General features: G+C 39.9%; 1 protein-coding gene across 12 annotated transcripts in view; it reads left to right on the top strand.

Moving 5' to 3' along the window:
• Positions 1-18,081, top strand: part of USP54 (ubiquitin specific peptidase 54) — an 86,204-nt gene that overhangs the window by 41,767 nt on the left and 26,356 nt on the right. For 10 of the 12 annotated variants that reach the window (XR_011726646.1, XR_011726645.1, XM_071748007.1 and 7 more), the window contains exons 2-8: positions 998-1,834; positions 3,828-3,920; positions 12,277-12,411; positions 13,845-13,958; positions 14,114-14,196; positions 14,970-15,075; positions 17,307-17,453. Coding sequence is in view for 10 of the 12 variants with exons in the window: in XM_071748007.1 (XP_071604108.1) it covers positions 1,688-1,834; positions 3,828-3,920; positions 12,277-12,411; positions 13,845-13,958; positions 14,114-14,196; positions 14,970-15,075; positions 17,307-17,453 (825 nt within the window). In the remaining 2 variants the exon portion in view is untranslated. The remainder of the gene's footprint in view (positions 1-997; positions 1,835-3,827; positions 3,921-12,276; positions 12,412-13,844; positions 13,959-14,113; positions 14,197-14,969; positions 15,076-17,306; positions 17,454-18,081) is intronic. The other 2 variants (XM_071748011.1, XM_071748010.1) reach the window with 1 other exon arrangement.

Raw genomic sequence — 18,081 nt, 5'->3', positions numbered from 1 at the left:
TGTGGAATTTCACATTGTTCAGGATATCTTTGTAAAGAGCAAGTCTCCTAGTTAATTTTTGCTGAGGCACAGGCATCTCTTTGTTGTGACTTTGTACTACAATTACTAGTTCAAAGCATGTGAAATAGGGTGAACTTCCTTACACCAGCTATGACAGAGCCATTCAGTTGTTACATGTATCAGTATTTCCAGGATATTCCCTGGAAAATACTGTGCAATTGTCTGTAAAGTAAATCCAGGTGGGCTACACTTGCGAGACTATAAAATATGTTTTTCCAGGAATCATATAGTTCCTCTTTCTAGGAATTTCTGAGGTCAAATTCTCTTTCCTGGGAGATGAGGGTGTGTGAGCTTGTGGTAGGAGAAGCAAATTGAATTGATTCTTCTGGATCCTTCAGAAGCATTGATGTCTTTTGGAAGACACTGTGTATCCTGTGTACCTAAATGAAGTATGTAAATACATGTAGTTTCTCATTAAGGAAATTTGGAGACATTTTTTTCCCTGGAGAGAGCTGTGGGCTGCTGAGTCAGGGAGAACCTGTTGCCTTTGGCTTCTCAAAGTTCAGTTCAGCAGCCCAGTTCCAGGGTGGACAGCACACTAGTGTGTATTCCCAGAACCAGAAATCCTCTTACTACTGTTGGAATGGCTGAGGTAACTTACAGAAATTTAACACTTCAAGGTTTTAAAGGTTATGTGTGAGAAGTGCCATGGAGTTGACATAAACATTGGGTATTGCTTTCATCCAACTCCCTTCTTTACCACTCCCAACACGCTGCTGCCTTCTTGCTGGTACATCCATCTCTTGGAATTCTCTGTTCCTTTCCACGTTGTTTTATTTTCTGGGTGGAGGCAGGTTTGTATTTTTTTTTTTTTTTGCTTTGTCTCAGAAGATTCAGTGTATTGTGGGAGGTGAGGCAACACTGGTCTTGGCAGAACACCACAAAACCAAGAGAGGAATGACATGACGCAAGCCTTTGATTATTTTTCTCTCTCCAGCTCTCTGGCACTGCTGGGCATTCCCATTGCAAAAGGAGGAGCAGGAGAAGAAACTTCTGCAGATCTCAAGCAGCATAAGAAGAACAGCATCAGAGACCTTTTACTGCTTTAAAGCTCGAGTCCTGGAGTTGCTTCTTTTTCCCCTGTGAGGATAATGATGTCTCTTTCATCACCCAAGATAGATGGAAGCACAAGGGAGCTGCCACGGTTTTATTTTGGTTTTGGCTTCTCTGCTCCCCTATTAATTGGATTTTCCCCATCTTCTGCAGGAAGATTACAAGAGGATTAGAGAAACTGGGATTTTTGGGGTGTGGGAGCTGGATGTTGGTTTCTTCCTCTTTGATCTGGGACCTCCTTAACTTTGCCATTTGTCCCCTGAACTCACTGCCTGCTTGGAAAAGGGAGCAGCAGCCTAGCAGATGAACTTTTCCCTGACCATGGATTCCTTCCCTTTGCAGACTTTGTGTGTGGCTGCTTGTAAAAGAGGGTTTTGCATACATAAGCATCAAGTGAAGAAGAGCATTCTAGGCTGGATTTCAAAGAATTAAACTGCTTGTGCACTGTGAAAGGATAAATTCTGTTTAACTTAAAGAAGATTGGACGCCACTTCAGTTTCAGTGGAAGAAAGGAAGGGTCTGATCAAGTTGAATACCAGCCTAAACCTTCATGTTCTGCAGCTGAAACTGGAAGATGTCTTGGAAAAGAAATTACTTCTCTGTGGGTCGGGGCAATGTGCAGGGCATGTTTACCCCACGAAATACAACCTCAATAGCACCCAGTAAAGGTCTCAGCAATGAACCAGGGCAGAACAGTTGCTTCCTCAATAGTGCACTGCAGGTAAGAGAACATATGAAAAAAATTTAGTCTTTCTCCTCTGTCTATTGCAGTGTTTTTCTTAGGCATTGCAGCAAATATAGACAGGCTTGACTAGACTAAAAATTGGTTTTGGGTCTAGATAGAATAAAGCTACATTTGGAAAAGCATTTTAGTTGAGCTGCAGAACAACTTCTTTAATTTTCACATTTTCCTGATGAAATCAACAGCATTCCAATTGTCATCTCTGTCTACATGAATCTTGTGCTTGTGTAAAAATATAACCTGTGAACCCAAGATTAAAATATATTTAGAAAATTGCTTTTAAAATAATAGAATCCTGCACTGCTTGCAGTATGTTTACCCCTTACAAGTAAATTTAACTTCTTTGTTCAACCAGTCTAGTTCAAGGGTTGATAATACCAGCACAAGAACCCATTTGTATAGTCCACTTGTCTTTCTAACTGCTGTTTTGTAGCTTAGATTAGAAGATGGAATCCTTACCTTTTGATTTAGAAGAAAAAACTTTTCTTGTGTCAAGTGTCAGGGCTGCTATACTGATATAAAACTGAGATGTTTTGAAACTCTGATGTTTGAGTTTCAGTCCTGGCTGCAAGGTGTACAACCTTTTCCTTCCCTTCATATGATTTGCCTATGCAGCACAGACTGTGTCCCTGGTTTTGTTTTTGATTATTTTTTTATTTTTCTCCATGGCACAATTAGGTTCTCATCCAACTTCAGGCTCTGAGATGCCCCCATGGTGCAAGTCATGCAAATAGAAACATCCTCAATAGGCTTAATATGCCATGAAATACAGTCCTTGGGTACAAGAGGAACTTACTAGAAGAAAAGTGAGGTTTCCAGTGCTGTCCTGTGTTAATAATTGAGTAATTGAGTCCAGTAATTGAGTTACTGGACTGAGGTCAGAACTAAGCTGGGCTCAACACTATCTGCATGCCATACATGAAGGTGAAAGCCTACAACCTGGCCTTTAGTCTTCCACAGAAAGTTTTCTTTTAAAGCTCCTCAGAGACAGGATACTAAAAATATTTGCAGTCAAAACTGGATTAAAAAAACAAACCAAAACAAAAGCAGTATGGTAATAATCTCATAAAAGATGTACTTCTGGTCTTTTTGACCTTAATTTTTCACATTCATTGTTAGTCTGAGAGGCTTTTGAATGCTTGTTGCTCCTCACTGTTGAGTATTCCTAGAAACATTTGAGATAAATTTTCACAGGCAATTACATTAAAAAATTGGACTTGTCTCTAAATGTTTTTTTTTTTTTTTTGTCCTTTTGTGAAGTCTGCAGTAGTTCTTCAGGAATGTTGTGTGTAATCAGATGAGTCCAAAGCTTCTGCTGCCTCCCAGGCCCTTAAATACAGGGAGAGCTTGAGTATAAACATAGCCATGACAGCTCTGAAGTTTTGGGAAACTTTGCAGATTGCACATTCAATAAATGTGGTTTTAAATATAATTTTAGGTAACGTTTGTGTGCTGTGGTTCAGTTAACAAATTGTTCCAGCTGGAAACACTTCTTGAAACCAAGACAGCTTTTTTCAGAGTGCTGAATTATTATATTTTTTCCTAGCCAGTTGGCCAGATGAATCAGCAGTAAGAAGCTTGGTCCCTCTGTGTGCTGAGGAAGCTTGCAGTCAGATGCCAGCCTGGACCTTTCCGCTCTGTCCGGAACCTGGCAGGACACAATTTAGGTCAGGGCTCCTTTCACTGCAAGTTGAGGCTTAGAAAAAAATCTGGTTATTGTTAGGTGAAGCTGAAACACTGTCCCCAAGGGTTGTCCTTCTGTAAATTCATCTATTGGAATGGTACAGCTGAGGAAAATTGGGTGAAAATGTCAATTTTCAGTTTGATAAAAGGCGTCCTGCTTTAAAAGTGATGTTCACAGACATCAGTGTGCTTCTGGTACTCTTTAATATGTGTAGCTTTATTTAGAGCTTCATGAAGTATTTTATTCTATATATTCCTAAAATTGTCTGTGCCCCTGTTTGTGTTTCAGGTTCTCTGGCACCTGGACATTTTTCGCCGCAGCTTCCGGCAAATCACAACTCACAAATGTATGGGGGATTCTTGCATCTTCTGTGCTCTTAAGGTAAAAGTTAGACATAAATTAACAACAGTTTAAAAAAAAATAGTTGAACAGAAGTGGTTCTGGTATTTGAATACGTGTGAATAAGCTTGGATTTGAAAATTGGTGAGGGCAAAGGTAAATGTGGTGGGTGGTGGCCCAAGACACTCAAACCAGTAAGTTCTGAAAATAGAATGGGAAAAGTTTTAGATACAAAGACTCTTTATCAATAGGGTCTACAACCCTACTTCTCAGTTTGTCTCTACCCATTAATTTTTAGTGCTTCTAGGTTTGTGTGCCCTCCTTTTTAAGTTTTGCTACTTGAAATTCACGACTCCCTTCAGCCTTGCTGGAGAAATGGATGTGATCCAAACATGATGAAAATATTGCCTTAATCTTCCTGAGCTGTGATTTTTTTTCCTTTCTGAAATTGGGACTTGGACATCTTTGCTTACAGGTTGTGAAATCCAGCTAAATATTTAAATTCACTGTGTGAGAAATTATTATGGCCTGAATTCTGTGTGCAGTCATAAAAAGGCAGCGTGTCTTAAAATATGGGAAGATAGAGCAAGGTTTAAGTAATGATCATCTGAAGTTCACAGGCAATATTTCTGGTATAATGGCTGTCTTGCTATGGTTAAGTGAATTTACAGGTCCTCTGGTAGAGCCAGGCTTGAAATGAGTTACCTAGTGAGTGTTTGGCCTGGTGTTCAGGGGTTTTCTCTTGCAAAAGAGTAGCAAAGAGAAGACTGCTAAGGCATGAAAAAGATAAGTAATTTCCTTCTGAAGGGAAATTTGTCTCAAGACATATCTGTGGAAATGATGAGGCAGGGTGGTATTTATAGCAGTATCTTCAGAGGATAGAACAGTGGGTTAGGAGCAAGATAGCACATCCAAAGTGAGAAATACAGCTATCCAGACAAAGAGAAGATGGAGTGTTAAATATATCCCCTTTCTGACAGGGAAATGGCAGGACTTGGGCATTGAGTTCATTAAGTTAAGATCAGTGGGACAAATAATTTGAAGCTGACTCTGGGATCATGCCCTGGAGCATTGCCAAGTGATTGTTGGCATTCTTTGGTAGCTGAGGTGAGGACAGGAAGAAAGGGATTTGGGAAATCATCATCATGAGTGTAAGCTTTTGCTCTTCCTGGGGTTTAACCTAGCAGCAAGATATGGCACTGAAATACCAGATCAAAGAGGTTCTGCCCTTTGAATGAAAGTAGACTGGACTCTGAGGCAGAGGGGAGAGGTTTTAATGAAAAAACTTGAGAGATTAAAATCTTCAGAGATTAAAAATCTCTTTCTGTATTAAGAGTACTGAAAAAGAGGAGGGGAAAAAAGATGTAGGAGAACGGAGAGGAAGGACCTTTGTGGAGTTGGTCTTGAAAGTAAACTCTGGACAAAGCTGCATCTGGGATTAGCAGTAGCAGTGTGAAAGGGCAGAGCACTGCAGGAAGGCTGGAAGGTGACAGGCTATCTGGAATCTATGTATTGAAAGCAGACACTGGGTGGAAGAGTGTTTAGTTTTGTTGGTAGAATCCTTGCTTTTGATTAGTTTTGTTGATAAAATCCTTGCTTTTGATGTCTTGCTGAAGTATGCAGTATGCTATTATAAACTTGGAAGTGACAACTAAAGTGGCAGAATGAACAAATCATATGCCTGCAGCCATATGTTTGTTTTTTTAAATTAAGCAGCCTTTGGAAAAGTATTGCTTCTCTCTTCTTGCCCCCAGATACTTGCAAGGATTTTGTTTGTTTGTTTCCTATCTGATGTTCTTACCAGTGCCATGCTTAGCCAGGAGGTGTTACAACCCTTAGTATCCAACAGTGTTGGAAGCCAAAACTGTGCCAAATCCTCCAGGGCCTTTGCACATTGTACAAAACTTGCATCTGGTTGTGTGCAAAATTCCTATAGCTCACAAAAAACTCAGTGTACAATGGCAAACTCTGAAGAAGTGTGAACACAAGTCAAGAATTACCTGGACCAGTATTTCTGGGTATGGGCAGTAACCAGTACTTGACAAAGTAAATAAATTAATTCCAGCTGGCTTTAATCCAACCCCAAATGTGTTTTCCCTACAGCCTGTTCTTTATGGGAAATTTCAGTGTGTTCTATCCAAGCCTATTCCAGAACCTTCAGAAAGTTTAGAGACATCTATTGTAAAACTGTGCCAGAGAAATGATGCATAGAAATTTGTTTTCTAGAAGCTGCAGAGCTGTTTCATTCCTGGTTCCATTACGTCCACATAACAACTCAATTTTGTTATTGTTGTTTTTTTTTTCTTCCCTGGGAGATATTGTGACAGATTTCAATGTTCATTAACTTGTGCAACATATTGCTGCCTCTGCAGAAGCATTGGAAATATTTCCCCATTTTTATGTTTTTATCAAGTCAAATAATGTTATAAAGGTGAGTAACAAAGGCTGTCACTCAACCCTGGGTGAAATTAGGAATGCAAACATCCCCTCAGTCCCCCCAAAAAGCCCCAAAACATCTTGCTTGCCTGCAGCTGGAATGGGGTGACACTAAATGGTAAAGATTTGCACAAGGGATGTTCCCAAACCCTGGAGATGGTCATCAGGAGGCAGCTGAGGGGAAAGAAGGCTGGGTAAGGTGTGACTTGTTCTCTGCTGCCCTCTGGATCAGGGATCTCAAGCTGCTGGCACCTTCACCTGGCCTTGAAAAGGGGCAATACCTGGGGGGAAGAGTCTGCCTCATGACTCCTTCTCCATTTCAGGCTCCCTTCACAGGATACCCCATACCTCCAGTGCTGTTCAGAGGGGATTTGTGGTCCCCCATTGCTCTACAGGTGCCATTCTCTCCTCATTGGCTCCAGAGGAAGGTTGTCTTCACTAAGCTAAATTTAACCTTTGAATTCAGGCACCAAAGTTTATTTTTTCACACTTCCCTGGCTTGCTGCAGCTGTTTCTTGGGGTTCTGGTGTCATGCAGAGTATTTACTGTAAATGCTCAGCTAGCTCTGTAAATAGTATTCATAATTTTAAGTAACTTTTTATAAAATGAGTGATCACAGGACAGCAATGTCCTCTCTGATATCAAATCACCCTTTATTTTTGTACCAAGTTGAAGACATCTGTTGCACAAATACCTGATTTTAAAACATGCCGTGCTACCTGACTTTGTGGCTACAAAATGAACCTTGAAATCATTGCAGACATTGGTTATTTTGAAGGAACCTTGTGTCAGCAGCTACAGAAACACAAATAGGAAACACCAGGCTGGAATCCCCAGATGCTGTTCTTCAAGATGTGGTGGGTTTTAAGTGTGTTTATTTCACTGCACAAGCTGTCTGTACTGCTGTGTGGTTTGCCTGCTGAAACACTGGGGTAGCTTTTGATTTATTATTAGTGTGTTCTGGTTTATTATCCTTTTTCTAGAGTGTGACTCTGCTTTGGTGTTTGTTTATCACAGCTGGAAGAGGGCAGGAAGGGGGAAATCCTGAGCATGCCACAGAAAGTTTGTTCTTCTTCCAGGGATTGTACTGGGAGCTCCTGAGTGCCAGGATATTGGACAGAGTGCCTTTTGTAGTCTGCAGAGAAGAATGTTCTATTGATTGATAAATTCCAGTTGGGCTGCTTTTTTTTTTTTTTTTTTGGGATTTAGTCATGTGCAACAAAAGCAGGAAGAATGTGAATTTTCTGGTTAGAAATGATGTTGTTTTCTAAGGTGAAAGCTCAGACAATAGGGTGTTAGAGTGGTGTGAAGAAGGAATGTCTGTGGTTCATGGTTGTCATTAGCCACTTGGTGGAGATGGAGGGGTTTGTTATGAAAAGTTCATTATGTGGTGGAGGCAGTAGTAGGTTGGTTGCAAAGATTTCAGTCCTCACTTTCTGCATTTATCCAGATCAGGTTAGTATTTCTGGGTAAAACAGTAGAAAAAATGTGTAAAATAGTTAAGTGTCTTGGGGATTTTTTGTGTGTGTTTTGGCTTGACTTTGTTTTTTGGTTTTTTTTTCAGTTGGCACTGAACAGTTAACTGCCTGACAAATGAACTAGCAGTCAGTACAGTTTCCTGAGTTAATAAACTGGTAATTGGAGTTTCCAGATAATGATTGCCTCTTTTGATCTTGGTCAGGCAGTTAATAACATGTAACCTTGTAGGTGTGCACACTGTGGGATTTGGGTTTCTTTTTTGGTTTTTTTTTGGTTTTTTTTTGTTTTTTTTTTTTTTTTTTTTTGTTTTTTTTTTTTGTTTTTTTTTTTTGTTTTTTTTTTTTTTAACACTCTCCTAAAGAAAATTTGCACAAAATATATTTTTGTTTGATTTTAGTAGTAGCCAGGGGGGCTGATTTTGCAGTCCATCTTGGATTTACATTCATGTTTAGGGAACAGTGTGAGCCCAATTGTCAGGCAAGCAGTAAAAGGAAGGAATAATGGAAATCTAAATTGACTGTTATCAGACTTGGAGGTTTGGAAAGAGACCCCAGACCAGACAGAGCTGGAATTATTTGCACACTTGGAGATGAGTATCAAATGGGGAGGAAATGTGAGCAAGTGGAAGTACTGTGGGTGGAGGCTGATGTGACTGGATGGCAGAAAAGGGATTTTAGCAGCCAGAGTTTTTATTGAAAGAGGTTGTTTCACTGAGCATCAGGAGAAGAGTATGGTGGTGTGGGTGAGGATAATCAGTTCTCAGCAAGCTGCCAAAGCCAGAACTCAAGTTGACAGTGCATGGACACCCATCTGATTCAGGAGCTGTTGCCTGTTGTCCTCAGTAAGGTGATTCTTACTCCAGTAGCTTCTAGATGCTTGATAAAAAAGTCAGATGTGGATGTGTACCAAGCCTGGGGTTTGCTTGGATACACCTTGCAGATGTCAGTGAACCCCAACCAAATAAAAGGCTTCTTTCCTCAAAAGAAAATAGATTCCAAACACTGAGATAATTTGGAGGAGGTCTTCTTAATCTGTGGGGGAATGCATAGATATTTCAGCTTCCAAATCTTTAAAATTTAAAGGAACTCCAAAATGTCAGTCTTGTTAGTTACCTCAAAGACTAATTACTGTGTTCTGTAACCAAAGGAAGAACAACTCTTGTTAGGATCATGCATGTGAATTTTAGCAGTCTGAGACAGAAAGCCAGGCTTAACTTGAATACTTCTGTGATAAATGTCCCTTGTCTCAAACTGTATCTAGTTTTCCTTTGGCACTTCAGAAGGTTTGTGTCAATCCTCTTATTTCCCAAATTGGAGGCAATTATTCTGGGAGACTACTGCCTCTGCAAGCCTTTGCTCTGCCCTCTGTCAGAATTTCCAGGTTTGGATGTCTTTGAGAGCAAGCTGGTGAGAGGATCAGCTGGGTAATTGTAGCTGGTTTTGATTTAGGACTTGGGGAAGGACTAGATGAACCTGAGCAATTCATTCCTCCTAAAGAACACTGGTTCTTCCTAATGCTGCTCTGCTACTCCTTCCAGACCTTTGAAGATCTGTAGGGGAGGGGGTATGGGAGGAAATAGGCTTTTTTTTTTTTTTTTTTTTTTTTTTTTTTTAATATATAGGCCTCAGGAATGCAGTGTAACCAGCAAGCACACATCTGTCTGAAAAATCCCTGTCTCATCCTCTTCCCTGTCTTGGTTGATAGGGCTACCAACATGGCAAGAATAAATCAGTGATCTAAGTATAATATAGTTAATATTGCTATTAATTCAGTATTAGTAATTGCTCACATTTTATGTGATTTTAGTTCCTGAAAACTGTTAAATTAGGAAAAACTTCCCTTGTTGATGAAGCTTTTAGCAGTCTACTAATACTGATGGTGCTGTTAGGAATATGCTGGGATGTATCCAGTGAGGGAGATCACCAGTGTGGGGAAATAGACCAGGAGGGTTTTCACTGCCTTCTCATTCAGGTGAAGAGTTTGTCAAAAAAGAGCTAAGTTTGAATGTTCCACAAATAAATTTCATACCAAGTTCCAAAAGCACTTGGAGGAAAGGTGCCAGGAGAACTGCTGGGGCAGAATCAGCATTTCCTAAATTGCACCCAGCTGGGTTTCAGACCCAGGTGTGGAACAAATATGTTGGTGATAAACAGGGCAGGAACTGAAACTAAGGAGAGATCTGACTTAGATGACTGAAAATGATGAAACTGCAGGAAATGCCACACCTGCCCACCTAAAGCTGAGAGACAAGCCAGACCTGTTCTGAAAGATGAGCAAAGAACCTATCTTGAAAAACCAAGGAAAAGGGGAAAACAATTCACCTCCCCCTGAAAAAAAAAAAACCTCACCCCAGGACCCCTGAACAAAACCCAACAAAAAACAACCCCCCCTGGTTCAAAGTGCTTTCAACTCAATTTATGAGGGTTTTGGGACTTACACAAGCACTGTGTTCAAGTCTGCTCTGAACTGCACTTGCAATGACACAGTAAGATTTTATCTGTTAGATGAAAATACACAATTACTCACTGGTTTTGAGACAATTTATTTCCTCATAACCTAAAAAAGACTTTACCATCATGTGCTATGTTATTACACATTTTAGGAAGCATTCTTCTGTGCCATGTTGGGATCTTTTCCACCTTGATTTTTATATACTGGAATTCTTCATGGAATGATGCCACTGAATTATTTCTGTTACGTGGTTGTGGTTACAGATTTCAGGTTTCTGATGTTTATATTTAATTCAAGTTTTGGTGTGGTGTGTTGTTTTTTTTTTAATACCAAAAACATCTAAAATGCAGGATCTTGTGAGAAACAGTGGTTTGCTTTTTCCTTACTGGATCTCTTTGTTAACTAGTATTTTGTAGGTGAAACTAATTTCTATATATGCTATCACTTTAAAGAAGACATTTAAAATAAGAGTTGGGATTTGCTTGCTTGCTTCTGCTTTTACCTAGCTTGAAGCCTGTATTAGTTCTCTTCTCCACACCCAGGGAGCTCTCACTGAAACTGGGTCCTGTTCATCAGCTCCCTGCAAGGAGGTTGAGTGCCAGATGCTAGGAGAGTACCTCAGCTTCCAGATCTGTGCAGGGAGATTGATGATAACCAGGATAAACACATCTCTAATGCACAGCAATGAAATATTTTCAAGTGCTCTTGAATTATTTAATGTAAAGTGCTGAGGCAGGATGGAATTATGTTTCACTGCCCTTTTTTTCTTTTTCTTTGAGGTCCAGTGAAATGTGAAAATTTATTAATGAAACATGAAACTTGCTCTGTTACCAGAGTGACAGAAATGGGAACCAAGGTTCTTAAGCACAGAGACTTTGTAATTCTTTCAATTTTCATTTATAAAAGGGAAGTGAGGAGAGGTATTGTCTGTAATTCATGAAGTGTGAGACTTCCTGCTTCATGGCTTTCTCTTTGGGACTGCTTTCCTCATCATTATTCCACACTCTAAAGCCTTCCTTTCCCTGAAGGGAGCACCATATAGCAACAGGCAGAATAACCCAGGGACTGGGCATTTTACAGCTCTGTTAAATAATGTGTCCACACTAGAAGTGGCTCCAGTCCTGTGGCCAGAAGTGGCAAGGACACAGAGGTTCTGGTGTTCTGGCTGTGTTCTGTTCTCTTTCAGCTTCCTCAAAGCAGCTTGCACAGTTTGGAAACCTTCTTTTAGTTTGCCTGCTCCTTTTCTGATAAGAAACTATTAATAGTTAAAGGAGAGGAAGGTTCAGAGCATTTGCTTCCAATTAACAGGGATCCTAAAGGATACTGTGGGGGAAGCTTTTTGTAATTAAGGGAGAAAGTGGTACATGAACCACTACAGATTTTCAGTGTAGATTTGAAGAAAAACCAAACAGTTTGAGGCTACTTTCTCCTTGCTTGACTGAGTTTAGAAGGCAGAAAAGCCAAGTGGTGCTCAATTAAAAATGATCCTATTTTTTTTTTCCCTTGCAGGAAGAATGGAGGTTTTTTGTAATAATCTTTAGGGAAAACATGAGAAAAGCTTCATAGGAAAGGACAAGCAGAATTTTAAGATGGACACTGATGGAGATGGGTTGCTTGTTGTATGAAATGAGGTAAAAAGAGTGATGGAGACAGAATGGTCATGTAAGAAAATAAAGGCTAGATTTTTTTCACTTAAACTGAGGTCCCTGCATGCAGAATTATGTTCCTGTAGGAAGACAAAGTTAAAAAACTCTACAGAAATCTTTTGAGTATCTGACACAAAGAAGGGGAAATGAATCTCTAAGCTCACCAGCCTTCCTGGAATATGTGAGAAGCAAGACAGGAATACAGAAAGGTGGATATGATTTCAGAGGAGCAGCTCTTAGGTTTTTCTCATGTAGTCCCTGTACATTACAAATATCTGTGTGTTGCTTGATCAACACACAAGTTAAAGGTTTGCTGTTTCTTTTCAGGTAACTTGGATAATGTTTTGAAAATACGGAACTTAATTTCCTTTTTGTTTTCTTCCTAGAGCATCTTCAACCAGTTCCAGTGCAGCAGTGAGAAGGTCCTGCCTTCTGATGCCCTGAGAACTGCCCTAGCAAAGACCTTTCAGGATGAGCAACGTTTCCAGCTGGGCATCATGGATGATGCAGCTGAATGTTTTGTAAGTGTTACTAAAAGATGCTTGCACAGGTCTTGATGTCAACCCTCACTACACAATCTTTTTTGTATTTTCCCCCCCCCCATTTTTTACTCCCCAAATTCCAACAAACCTTGCATGTTGTGGCCTCAAAAAGCCCACAGAGAGATCCAGTGGGGAACCAGTATTTGATTTTGAGCTGGAAGCATCAATGTTACCCACTTTTTCAGTTCCTTTTGCCCATTTTAATCATTGCTGCCTCAAGTGTGTCCTGAATACAATTTGTAAAATAAAAAATTGGCCTGTAAAATGATCCAGGATTCACCTCAAAAGGGTGAAGGGACATTTTGCTTGCCAGTTATTACCTGTTGTAGTTCTTCTCTTAAACTAAGTGAGCTGATAATGGGCTTATAATAATCCTGTGCTTGTGAAATACTAACATAGTAAAATAGTGTAGTTTAATGATTTGGCTTAAAATAGAAGTAGATGACACCAGTAAAGCCTCAAAGTGAAATAAATTACACCAGCCTACACAGGAGCCCCTGTGAGCACAGTTATGTCAAGTCTTTGTGTGCAGTCCAGCACTGGAACAGAGTTCTGTGTGTTAGTAGAACATGGGAGCTTTTGATTTTGTTTCTTCCTGGAGAAAGCTCATCTAAATAGCCCATCTGGTACTGCTGTGGGAGCCTCCACAGGCAGGTTTGTTGGGTTAACCATGCTGGCACAGGGCCAGTTTAAATGCCTGCAAGTTCTCTTTTGAGGTTAAGCATTAAGACAGAGAGAATTCCATAGCTTTTCCCTTGGTTAACCTTTTCAGCCCTGAAGGCTGAGATTTTGTGTAAATGGCAGAAGACTCTGAAGTTCAAGGGAAATTGTACTGAGAGAGAAAAGCCATTTTACCTAATAATTGATCCCCACCTGCTTATTGCAGGTCTATAAACCATCCAGGCAGCTCTCAGTGAGAAGGAAAAGTTTGCTGCTGGAAGGGGTGTTGGTGGAATTCTGGCACCCCCAGGTTAATGTTGCCAAGAGTTGGAGGAGAGGTCTTAGGACCAGAACTCCTGGGAGCTTGGAAGGAAATGTGAGATAAAATCTAGAAAGTGGCCAGTCAGTGGAAGATGGCCCATGCAAAATTTAGTCTGCCTCTTCATTTATTAGTCTCCCTCTTTTTTTTTTTTAATAGAATGTGGCTTATTTGCCATACAAAAATCCTCATGGAATATCAAAATTGATGCAGGTTACTTGGTGTTAATGAGAAGTTAGTGGCAACCCAGGGATTTTAAAACTGCAGCATTGCTTTGCCTGCTACATTTGGTCAAATCCATTGATGGCTGAGAGTTGGAGCAGGATAATCAGTAACAGAATCTTTAGCTGTTCTAGTAAACAATTTATTTTATTTACATGTGAAATGGTGTAATGCTTTTTTCCTTCTCACCTTTTCTTTTCTCTTTGGCTAGGAAAACCTGCTAATGCGAATTCACTTCCACATTGCAGATGAGACCAAGGAAGATATTTGCACTGCACCACATTGTGTTTCCCACCAGAAGTTTGCAATGACCTTGTTTGAACAGGTGAGGTAACCACAACTGCTTTAGACAAACCACCACAAGTTTCAAATTTTCAGTCCTAAGACATAAATTGATAGAGTAAAAAAGATACAAGCAGAAGTGTTGCTGTGGAAATACCTGCTTAATCTTGCCAGTGTCTTACTTTCCTTTCTCTTCAGTGTGTTTGTACCAGCTGTGGTGCCACCTCTGACCCATTGCCTTTCATCCAGATGGTACATTATATTTCCACAACCTCACTCTGGTGAGTTGATATTTTTACAATGAAGAGGAACTTCTCTTTTCTTATACTAGTATTGCAGTTTGATCCTTGCCTTCACAAGGTTAAATGTCCAGAACATGGTTTATTCCAAGTTAGTGGAGATTTGATAATTATGATAAAGTGAGGGTTTAATAGACAGTATCAGTTTAGGAATGGTTCTCTGTGTTTAGTTGTTGATGATTCTACGTCTGACAACTGTAGTGGCAAGGACTGTGTACTGTTGAAAGACTTAAATTTGTGAAGCAGGTGAGTTAAGAAGCAAGATAAAAAAATTAATTATTCTGAAAAGAGCCTTTGGACTTTTCCCTCCATCCCCCTTTTCAAAGCAGGGCTGACTTCAAAGCTAAATCAGGCTGCTTGGGGTTTTGTGCAGCTGAGTTCTGAAAAACATTCAAGGACGTAAATTCTGTGACTTCTCTGAGCTGCCTTTTGCAGTGCTTAACTACTTGGTGTGAAGTAGGTTTTTTTTTCTTATTTCCAGTCAGAATTTCCCTTTCTGCATTTCTTGGCTGTTGTCCTTTTTCTCCTCACCTCTGCAGTGTATCAGTTGTTCTCTTTCTGCAGTTTTATCATGGAAGGTGGAGGAATTCACACTTCCTTATGGTATTATATATGTTATATATATGTATATATATTATCTATTTGAAGCTTCTTAACCTTTAATAAAATTTAAGTGAAATGTGTAGTTTCTAATGCAGAATTGTTTTTTATATTATTAATTAACTTGTGTTTTCCCTGCTTTCTCTGTACTGAAGCAATCAAGCTATTTGTATGCTGGAGAGAAGAGAGAAGCCCACTCCAGATATGTTTGGGGAGCTGCTCCAGAATGCCAGCACCATGGGAGACCTGAGAAACTGTCCAGTTGGTATCCTTAGTTTTCATTTTGGGGAAGGCTGGGCAAGCCCACGAGAGGTTTAATAGGTTACACAGATGTTTAGCTCATCATAATGATAAAAAGAATAGGTAATTGAGTTTTCTTTGAGTTTGGATTCAATATCTATCAGTTATTCAATGAAGGAAGGGAAAAACTGTTGATGGTTGAGTGCTTCTTTGTCTAGACACAAGTAGTGACACCAGGAATTGGCACAGTGTTTGGTTGGAAACCAGAAGTGAATATTTCAGAGAGTTAGAAACCACAAAAAAAAAGATATTTCCAATTTCCAATTGATTCCCCTTTATCACCTGACACTCATCCCAGGGAGTGGCCCAACAGTCCATTCCTGTTCAAGCCTGAGGCTTGATTTCTAAAGCAAGAGTTTGATATCTCTTTCTACCTTTTAATTTGGGTATGTTCAGATCCAGGGCTCTAGATAAGTGTGCAAGAAGGGATATCATCAAACTGTTTTTGCATGTTGGTTAATAGGTAGGGCAGGAAACAGCTGCACAGTTGCTGCTTCATGTGATGCCACTGTGAGGTGCCTCACCAGTCCCCAGTAGAGCAACACAGGCTCTGACAGGAATGTCCTGTATGCCTGAGCCCTGGGGACAGTGTATTTCCATTTTATCCTCCTCACTTTCCCTACCTTATAAATCTGAAGCAGAAGGTTGCTGGGAGTCCAGCTATTTAATAACCAAATCATGGGAAAATGAATAAAAAGAGAAAAAAAATTGCTATTGAACTGTGCCATAATCAGTTGGATAAAATTGTTTGGCAGCCCTTGCTGCCCCTTTCTGTTCCTAGTGGTGGGATTTTTCTGTTGAGGCTTAGCTAAGGGTAGCCCAAGAGTCATGCCAAGGAAGCTTTTTAGCAGGATGCCATATTCCTCCTGTCCTGCAGAAAATGCTGCTGAAGCAAAGAAAACAATTTGGGGGTAAGATAGGTTGTGAGGTAATTCACAGGAATGCTTCTACTTGGAATAACCCTTACAAGCTATGTGTTAATAGAGTAATTATTAATATTAAAACTTCATATCTACATTTAAAAATCACAGTCTTCAATCTGTAAAAAAAAAAATCTATCTTCATTGCCTTGGTGTTAGGCCTGTTTCTTTCTGGGTTTTGAGTTTTTCATTTTTGTCTCTCATTGATAAATGGGATTGAAATTCTGGTTTATTTTCTAGATTGCTGTGGGGAAGAAATGCTTGAAACACTTTTTTTTGGTCTCTTCTCTGGTTGTAGTCTCAGAAATTATTGTACCAGGCTGAGAAACTTGTCTCTGTAGAGATGAGAGGCTGCTCTCAATATGAAAATGTTTTTTTCTGGAATCTTGCAGAGGTACCTGTGTGACCTGCCACAGAGGGAAAGCAAGTGTTGCAAAGGGAGAAAAGAAAGTTAATTTATTGTTTGCTAAAATGACAGTGATATTCTCAATTCAGACAGGATTTTTTTTTTCATGTTGCTTTAAAGATGCCCATAGCTCCAACAGGTTATGGATTGGAAAGCCCACAGAGAAATGCCTTAGCTTCCCAAGCAAGCTGGGGCTGGAGGGTGAGGGGGCACTGGGCAGTCAGTAAGCACTGGTGGTTATTTAGAAAATGAAAACTGGAAGGGGGAAGGGGAGCAGGAAATGAAAAATGCAGAACTGCTGTCAGTTAGTAAAGGAACTTTTATTCTCCTGAGCTTCCAGCTGCTGCTCTCGTGTCTGTAAGCACTGACCTAACTATCCTGCCCCAGATGAAATGCTTGACATACCTTGGAGACCACCCACCCAATTTTAGCAGCAAAGCAGAACCTTGGGGGGTTTCTGACACTGTCATAGAAAGCATCAGTCTCTGAATGTAATTTTTAATCTGAGATTTTGACCAAAAGAAAGTGATCTTTACCTCCCATTCCTAAATGTTTTTGGAGCCTTTCATGTATGTATGCTTAGGTTAGCCTACTTTTATCACCTTTAATCATCATTGTCAGCAGTATGGGGAGGAATTAGCAGTGCTCACTTTAAAGCTTGTTGAATACCAGACAGCACAGATCTAACACTCCTCATCTGAGACACAAAAAGCTCATCTCTTGACCCTGAGCATATTATACCTGCTGTGTCTCACCACCACCTCTTTGGAAGCTGGACTTTTAAAACTTGTACCTGTGAGTGCCTTGCATAATGTTATAGAGAAGTGTTTTAATGTTAACTGTTTTGTTTTTATTTAAATCCTCAGAGTAACTGTGGGGAGAAGATCCGAATTCGTCGTGTGCTGATGAACTCCCCCCAGATCATCACCATTGGCTTGGTCTGGGACTCAGATCACTCTGACCTGGCTGAGGATGTGATTCACAGTCTGGGCACTTGCCTTAAGCTGGGAGATGTGAGTTTTTTGTGGTTTGACACTCTACCTACCCAGTCTTTATCACGTTTGTCTGTAGTAGTGGATTGAGGAAAATAAAAGTCACCACCTTTACCTTTTTGGTGTCCATAAATAGAGGGCAGGTCCAAGGGTCTGACCCATTTCTGAATGCTTCATATGGCTCATGAAGGTATTAGTTTAGTTGCATATCCTCAAGTTTCTGAAATGACTGAAAAACAAAGTTTGTCTGAATCAAATTATTTTCAAGGTTTGTCTTATTTGAGTTAAAATGCGTATGTACTCTCTTCATTTTGAAGAACAGAAGTTTATTTCTGTTTCTTTTGAAGGCAAGATGTGGTTATGGGTTGTTTGGGGATCTTCTTTAAACCCTCTCTTAATTGAAGTGTGTGGTCAGAACACTTAAGAGTTATTTATCACTGAACAGTCTCTGGTGGTGCCTGAGCTGATGTATTACATTAAAATAAATATATGGAAAAATACACATATGAAAAAAATGAATTGGCCCGTGCACAGTGTACCAAAATTAGTGTGAGGTAATGGAAATGTGGTTATGAAACAGTCTGGTTCTGGCATCATAAAGCAGTAATGCACTAAAACGAGTCCTGTGCATTTTTAAATAAAACATGGT

This window comes from Heliangelus exortis, chromosome 7 (genome assembly GCF_036169615.1).
Source record: "Heliangelus exortis chromosome 7, bHelExo1.hap1, whole genome shotgun sequence".
Lineage (NCBI taxonomy): Eukaryota > Metazoa > Chordata > Aves > Apodiformes > Trochilidae > Heliangelus > Heliangelus exortis.
Note: the sequence above shows the minus strand (reverse complement) of the source record. Positions and strands in the feature narration are given on the sequence as shown.